General features: G+C 19.2%; 3 protein-coding genes across 3 annotated transcripts in view; all 3 read left to right on the top strand.

Moving 5' to 3' along the window:
- PGSY75_0111300 (putative replication factor c protein) overlaps nucleotides 1-1,661 on the top strand; it is a gene marked incomplete at both ends in the record, with an annotated part of 3,222 nt that extends 1,561 nt beyond the window's left edge. The window contains one exon of the mRNA XM_018783663.1: nucleotides 1-1,661. This exon is cut by the window's left edge and continues 1,561 nt beyond it. Within this exon, the coding sequence (XP_018643947.1) occupies nucleotides 1-1,661 (1,661 nt within the window).
- Nucleotides 1,662-2,399: 738 nt separating this feature from the next.
- PGSY75_0111200 (hypothetical protein) lies at nucleotides 2,400-3,149 on the top strand (the record flags this gene model as incomplete). The annotated part of the gene is made up of 3 exons (XM_018783662.1): nucleotides 2,400-2,510; nucleotides 2,663-2,766; nucleotides 3,071-3,149. The coding sequence occupies 3 exons, from the start codon at nucleotides 2,400-2,402 to the stop codon at nucleotides 3,147-3,149; spliced, it is 294 nt and encodes a 97-aa protein (XP_018643946.1).
- A 2,550-nt stretch (nucleotides 3,150-5,699) lies between these two features.
- Nucleotides 5,700-9,087, top strand: part of PGSY75_0111000 (putative kinesin-8) — a gene marked incomplete at both ends in the record, with an annotated part of 5,315 nt that continues 1,927 nt past the window's right edge. The window contains one exon of the mRNA XM_018783661.1: nucleotides 5,700-9,087. This exon is cut by the window's right edge and continues 881 nt beyond it. Within this exon, the coding sequence (XP_018643945.1) occupies nucleotides 5,700-9,087 (3,388 nt within the window).

Below are 9,087 nucleotides of genomic sequence, written 5' to 3'. Positions count from 1 at the left end.
TTAATAACAAAGGTGTCATTATAAATATGGAACTATTAAATTCTTATTTATTTTATAAAGATGCTAATAATAATTATATAGAACTATTAAATATGATATATGTAAAAAATAAAAATAAAAAAATTACAAGCAAATTATTACAAGATTGTCATGATTTTTTTTATATTAATCTAGCTAATGAATATAATTATTCACAATCATATTATTATATATATGATAATTTATTAAGTATACCATTTAATGATTTTGATTTTAGTAAATTAAGTTATTGTTTAGATTTCTTATCTTTTTGTGATCATTTGGAATATCAACAAAAAAATATTTTAAATTATTCTTTACAAAAAACATTATATTATGTTGTATATTTATTTATTATAACTATTCATTTAAATACAAATTCTCATATTCAATATATATTAATTAATAATAGTCATACTAATTATTTCCAAAGAAAAAAAAATCAAGTACAAAAAATTAAAGATAATTTTGTAAATGAACAATTCGGTGTTATAACATATAAATATATATATTCAAAGCATTTCTTTTCAGAAATTATTAATTATCTATTTTCTTTTTTCTATATGAATGAATTCTTTTTTAAAAATGTTCATTTGTGGGGAAAATATTCTTATTATAATGATCTAGACTTACCAAAGTATATATTAGTACCATATGAATATAAAAATATTAATAAATTTAAAACTTTTTGTATCAAACTTTTATATATTATGACTTTATTTAATATATCTTTTACGAACATATCCATATCGGCTACTTCTGCAAATGGTTTCTCAAATAATAATTTCATCAACAATATAAATAAAAATATAAATCAAGACCACGATCAATATCAAGATGTTAATCATAATATTAATCATAATAATAAGAAGAATAATACTGATTCATATATGAATACACAACACAATGAAAAACATAATACATATAAAAACCCTTCAACTCATAAGTTATATATATTTGACCCTTTTGTAGATGATATTCTAATTTTTGCAGATAAAAAAGTTCATCTTTTTTCAAATTTTCAAAATATATATAATAAATATATGTCACCTAATATTATTACTAACACATTTCATTTCAAAACACTAACGAATTTTCTAAATACTCAAGTATGTGAAACATTAAACGAATTAAAAAAGTGGGTTAATAATACATCTCTTCAATTTAATAACAAAAAAAATTCTATGGATAATATGCAAATTATGAAAACATCCAAAAAAAATAATCATAATAAAACAACATTCGAAGTTACATATAGTCCAAATTTTAATATATCATTAACTGATATGATTTTAATCGCATATCAAAATTCTTATAAGAAATCTTTTCAAACTTATTTTGAAAACGAACAAAATAATCAAAAAAATTTAAAACTTGTAAATAAAAATGATCAAGAAAAACAATTCAATGTAGAACATAATATTCTAAAAACAAAAGTTCTATTTAATAAACAACATACTAATCTAACCATCTCCGATCTAGTCACACAAGAAAAACAATACATGAAAGAGACCATAAATAAAGATATACAAATCTATTTTGCAGGGAGATATGTAAAGACAAAAGGATCTTACAAAAATATTGAAGAACGATGTAATGCGGTCTTACAACCATTAAACTTTTATATATATCAAATTGATTAAATAATATATATATATATATATATATATATATATAACTTACATTCTATTGTTTATTTTTATAATAACATAAACATCATCATATATAAACTTCTATGAGTAATAATATTCATTCACAACCAAGTATTCTTTTTTTCTTTTTTTACAAAAATATATATATATATATATATATATATATATATATATTAAATTCATGTATATACTGTATATCATAATACTATTATTTTTTTTTTCCATGACAAATAGATTAATACCATTTAAAAAAAAAAATAAAAAAATATAAGTACATATTTTGAACTTTATATATATATATATATATATATATTTTTCGTTTAATGAAAAAATATAAAATAAAACAAATTAGTTATAATGAAACTATACAAATATTATGCACATTAAAATATTATACTTTTTATTATAGAAAAATAATTATGGGTTAAAATCAATCAATAAATACATACATATATACATACATATATACATACATATATACATATATATATATATATATATATATATATTTTATATGTACAGGTTCTTTTTTTTTAATATTTAATTATATATACATAGCAAAAAAATTATAATATATATAAAATAATATACAATTTAGTTATTATAAATATGTTTTACAAATCTGGATCTTTATTTTTTTATTTTATTTTATTTTATTTTTTTTTTATTTTTTTTGAATAATGCATATTTCAATATGACTTTGAAAAAAAAAAAAAAAAAATTAAACAAATGGAAAGTAGTAAGGTTATAAAAATGAAAAATAAATTGAATACTTTCGAAATCTTTATGAATCAGTATATCGTAAAATATAAAAATACTAAAGAATGTTTTATGTGTAAGGTAAGAAATATAATTAAAAAATAATTTATTACCCAAAAGAATATGACATAAACATATATATATATATATATATATATATATATATTTATATTTATATTTATATTTACATTATTTATGTATTATTTTTTTATATTTTCTCTTAATATTCTAAGCATAAAATCACAAGTAATCATATTGAAAAAATGGAAAATATTTGTCCTAAGATGTGGAAATATTTTCATGGAATAATTAACCAGCCACAATGCCCTTTACAAAGGTTTTTTCAAAAAAAAAAAAAAAAAAAAAAATTATGATCAACTATGGAAAATTGTAAAATAATTATGACCAAGTCATAATATTTTACAATATTATATATATATGAATATATTTTTGTCTATATAATAAATGAATAATAAATAAGGAATATATATATATATATATATATATATAATATATTATTTATTTATTTTATTTTTTTTACATGAACATATGACTTGTTAATAATATATAAATGTAGCTATATATGTATTATCATATTTGTGTGTATACATATATCTTTATTAATATTTTTTTATGTTCAGTTTTGGAAAAGTTTTAAAAGTTAAAGATTTGAGATTTGAAGAGCTCGAAAAGTATAAGGAAAGTTTGCAAAGGAAATAAAAAGAAATATAAAATAAATACAAACATATAATAATATAAATATATATATATTTTATAATATATATGTATATATATTTAATAATCCTTTCAAAAGCTTATCTTTTTTTCTTTTTTTTTTGTTTATTTGTTTTTTCTTTTTTTTTTAATTATATGTAACATTTGTTTTTTTTATTTAATATATTTCAAATGATTTTTAAACTTTAGTTAAATAACAATATGTCAAAAAAAAAAAAAAAAAAAAAAAGAAAAAAGAGTAAAATATACAAATATGTTAATATATAATATTTATATAATAAAAATATTGTTCTTACAAATTTTTTTATTATATTCAAAAAAAAATATAAAAAAAAAAAGTATTTTAACAATTATTCATTTTGTTTATATTATATATCATATATAATAATTTCCTTTTAGTGACATAAATTTTTTTTTTTTTTTTTTTTTTTATACAAATAAAAGATATAATAAAAATTGTATATTTTCTCCATTTGTAAAAAGGGGAAATATTCTTATTATGTTTGAATTATATAAATATATATTTATATATGACAACATTATATTATTCGAAATAAATTTATTATATATATATATATATATTTTTTTATTTTCCATTTGTTCTATTTCCTACTTGTCGTTGTAATATTTTTAGATAAATTTTTTTTTAAAAATTTTTATTATTGTAATTAAATTATTTATTTTTTATATTTTAATATTTTTAGATAAACATATATTTATGTATTCATGAATATATTCATTTGGTTTATTTTTATAATTTATGTCTCTACGATTTTAATAAACCATATGTGTTCTAATTTATATTTTTACATAAATTTTACATCTTGAAAATGAAATTAAATATAAGTTTGCTTTTGCCATTTTCTTTTTTTAAAACAAAACATATAATAAAAAGGTTATTATGTATATATATATATATATATATATATAGTTAAGTTAAAAAGCATATTTTCTTCAAAGTGTATAACAACATATATCTATTATTCTTATATATAATATGCATACCGTTCTGTGCCTACATATATCTATACATTCTTTTTTTTTTTTTATATATCTTAATATTTTTCGAAATATGTTGTTATCTATATATGAATATGACTATTAATGTTATTACTCTGTTTTATGTTATATATATATATATATATATATATATATATATAGATATATTATTAGAAAGATAGGACTTACATTAGGCTCATGAAATGAATAAGAATATATATATATATATATATATATGTATATATATATATATGTGCTTTTAATATTCATTCATGATATATTTATATATATATTTTTTTTTTTTTTTGAAACCGTTTTATGCACAAGCAATGCACGTCTTGTTTTTTTTTCTTTTTTTTTTTCATCATAATAAAAAAGAAGAAAAAACTTATACATAGTAAAAAATGATGTAAGAGCTATACTTAAAAAAAAGTAAAATAGCCTATTAAAATGTTATAAGAATATAAAAATATATTATAATATATATGTTTTATTTTTATGTTTACATTCTTAAACTCTTTTCTATTATTGATACTTGTAATATATATATATATATATATATAATATATTGTAAACTTATTAATATAGAGATGAGCATTTATATGTTATTCTTATCTGTCTAATTTTCTAATTTTTTTTCATAAGAAAAAAAAAATTTAGATTATATATATAAGTGTGTAGTTATATATTCTTTATACTTTTTTTTTTTTTTTTTTTTTTTTTTTTTCCCTTCATACATATATATATATTAAATGAATAATATATTATATATAATACATTTTATGTGTATTTGTTTATATTTATTATTATTTAATAATAATGAATAATATATTTTATAAGTGTTAAAAAAAAAATTACAAAACAAATAAGAAGTATTATTGTTACGTTTATATATATATATTATGAAGAAGACCTTTTAAAATAAAAATTATATGAAATATATAATATATATATATTATAAAATAAATATTTTTTAATAAAGAAGAAATGTATTATATATAAATAAGAATAACAAGAGACACAACATATATATATATATATATGTAATATTATATTCCATTATCATGTTATATGATGAACATATTTAGAAAATATATTTTTAAAAAATTATAAAAGGAAATTATATAATTAAAATGAATATATATACATATATATGATTACTCTTATGAGATCTTTTTTTTTTTTTTTTTTCCCATTTATTTTTGAAGTTCATATCTTTTAAAAAAAAAAAAAAAATACTACACACTATTATCAATAGAAATACCTAATTGCACATATATATTATTATTGTGAAAAATAAAAATATATATATTATGTTTACTTTTAAATATCCTAGTTATGAATATTTTCTTTTTATTACATAATATTTTCACATTATTAAGATAAATAAATAAATATAAATATATATATATATATATATATATATATGCGTGTGTGTATTTTTTTTTTTTTTTTTTTTAAATATGTTATAAAAAAAATATATAATATTATATACATATATATAATATTTTTTTAAAACATTATGAGTTAAATAAAATGGAAAGTGGTAATAAGAAAAGAATAGACACTTATGAAGAGAATGAATGGATAGAAAAAGAAGGGGGAAATAATTTTGAGGATATTAAAAATGCAGATTATTCTGTGAGTTCTAATATAGAAGATGTATTAATATCTAATAGAACTACAGAAAATGAGAATGAAGAAATGACAGGTGAATATATGTCTTCATCAGATATTTCTATGAAAGGAGGTGAAAAAAATGCATATAAAAGAGTAAGACATAAAGAGATAAATAAGGAAGATATTTCTATAGGTAACAATAATAAATGTGTAATAAATGATAATCATGTTGATAATAATGATGACCAATATGATGATAATCATATTCATAATAATGAGGAGGAGAATATTCAAAGTGTAAGTTTTATAGACCCTGAAGCGACCCCAGAAAAAATGAATATACTAATAAGTAACAGCAATAGTTATATAATGAATGATAATATACATACTGAGAGTAATCATCATAATAATATATACATTGATCATATTCATTTTGATAACATATATAATAATAATAATGAAAAGAATACAAAAGAATCATATGATAAGAATAAATTATGTGTCATATATAAAAATCAAAATGAAAGTCAAAATACAAATCACAATATTAATACAAATCCAAATTTTATTTCAAATGATCAATTTAAAGAAACTAAAGATGAATCAAATAATAATCCAGTAGATGAACTTATGAAAGATATTAAAATATTTAACAACTCTATGCAATCCATATCGTCAACTAATAATTTATCATTTCAAAAAAATTTATCTAAAATGTATTCAGAATTGGCTTCTAATAAAAATCTAGAATCTCTTCACAATTTATTTAAGGACACCTCTTTTGGGGGTAATATGGAAAAGGCTCAATTTCTTAAAAATATTTTATTGGCTAGCTGCCTACCTCAAAATGGAATAATGGGTATTAAGAAAACTGAGGATTCAATTAATAAAGATATTGAAAATAACAAAGAAGTAGTAAATATAAATAATAAAGTACCTATTAGTGATTCAATAAATATACAAGACTCAGAATATATTAACCAAAAAAGAAGTTCAAGTTATAGTTCAAATGAATATATAGAAGGATTTAATATAACAAATTTGAGTGAATCTCAAAATTTGATATCTAACATTGAACCCACAGCAGTAGTAATGTATTCGTCACCTGCTAAAAATAACTTAGATGTAAAAGAAGGAGAAGAAAATATGGAAAAAAAAGAAACAAAAAATATATTAGAAAACGTAGATGTAAATACAAATACAAATGATTGGAATATAAAAGATGATATAAGTCCATTAAATTTAAACCAATATAAAGAAACATCAATGATTAATATGTGGAATAAATCAAGTTCTAAAAAAAATATATCTTCTAACGAATGGGCTAAAATGAAAAAAAGTTTTTGTAACATTGAAAATAATTTAATAGATTATAATAAATTAAATAAGACAAATAGTGAAAATAATATAGAAGGAATACAAAATGAAATTATTGATGAAGAAATAAAAAATATAGAAACTAGTCCATATATGAATTATTTATCTAATGACAATATTATGACTGTCAGAAATACAAATATATCGAATGAACCGTTTCCTGCATTGGATTATGTAGAACAAATGGGTTCTAATGAAACTATGTTCATTGATAATTTTGAGAAGTGTCAAGTTGCTAAGGAGCCTACTTCTCCTTTTTTTCATTTATATAATAGTAATGATTCTTCAAAGGTATCATGCATGGGTCAAGATAATAATGACATAAATGTGGATAATATAAATAATAAGATAGATGTGAATAATATAAATAATAAGATAGATGTGAATAATATAAATAATGACATATACATAGATAATATTAAAAATAATAATAATAATGATATTGATAAACATACAAGTGTCTATAAACATATGCCTACAAAATGCCATATAAATAATATTAGTCCAAGCAATGCAGGTGATAGAAGCAAATTGAGTTCTCCCGCTTTGCAATCAATGAAAACGAAGATAAGTAATACACATTTAATAACAAAGGAAGAAGAGGTAGGTGCGTCTTTAAAGATATGTAAGAATGAATTCACAAAATTAGAACATTCAAAAGTAAATACAGTAAAAATAAAATCACCTAAAAATGTGAGTAAAGTGTGTCCAAATAAAAACGCAATAAATGTTCCTAAGGTAGTTAAAGTGAAAAATAAAACTAATGAAAATGTAAAAACTCCAAAGATAACAAAAAGGAATAGTGACAATACATCTGGTAGGGTTGATCAGAAGATGAATCATAATATTAATATAAATAATAACAATAATAATAATAATAATAATAATAATAATATTACAGTAAATAATAATGTTAGTGTGAATAACCACATTCAAACTCATGAGATTAGTAATAACCATGGAGGTAGTAGCAGTTCGTCCCCTCCTGTTCATCAGAATGGAACCTTGACTAATAATATATGTGTAAAGAGTAATAAGAATGAAAAGAACCCATCTGTTGAAAAAGATATAACATATAATATGAACGTGGTGATTAGATGTAGACCTATGAGTATGAGTGAAAAGAATGATGGGGCAAAAAATGTAATAAAAATTTTAGATAACAAAATGGTAGTATTATTAGATCCATCTGATAATAGTGATAATGTATTAAGACAGAATCGGAGTAGAGAAAAGAAATATGTATTTGATTATGTCTTTGATGAAAATAGTTCTCAAGAAGATGTATATAATAATAGTGTAAAATGTTTAATAGATGCAGTAATAAAAGGATATAACTCAACAGTATTTGCTTATGGTGCTACTGGTGCTGGTAAAACACATACAATAATTGGATATAAGAATGAACCAGGCATAATGATGATGATTCTAAAGGATTTATTTGAAAGAATAAAAATGTTGCAAATAATGAATGAATATAAAGTGAAATGCTCATTTATTGAAATATATAATGAAAACATATGTGATTTATTAAATCCTTCTAATGAATATTTAGATGTAAGAGAGGATCCTATCAAAGGAGTAACTGTTTCTAATATTTTTGAAGTATGTACTACATCTGTAGAAGAAATAATGGAATTGATTCATACAGGGAATCGAAATCGAACCCAAGAACCTACAGATGCAAATAAAACAAGTTCAAGAAGTCACGGGGTATTACAAGTAATAGTTGAAGAAACTGAAAAGGGTCAAGGTGTATATCAACAAACAAAAAGAGGAAAATTATGTGTTATCGATTTAGCAGGTAGTGAAAGAGCTAGCCAAACCAATAATAAAGGAATGAGAATGTTAGAGGGTGCAAATATTAATAGATCATTACTAGCCTTAGGAAATGTAATCAATGCATTAGTACTTAGAAGTAAAGGAA

Source organism: Plasmodium gaboni, chromosome 1, assembly GCF_001602025.1.
Source record: "Plasmodium gaboni strain SY75 chromosome 1, whole genome shotgun sequence".
Classification (NCBI taxonomy): Eukaryota; Apicomplexa; class Aconoidasida; order Haemosporida; family Plasmodiidae; genus Plasmodium; species Plasmodium gaboni.
This window is presented reverse-complemented; position numbering and strand designations above follow the sequence as displayed.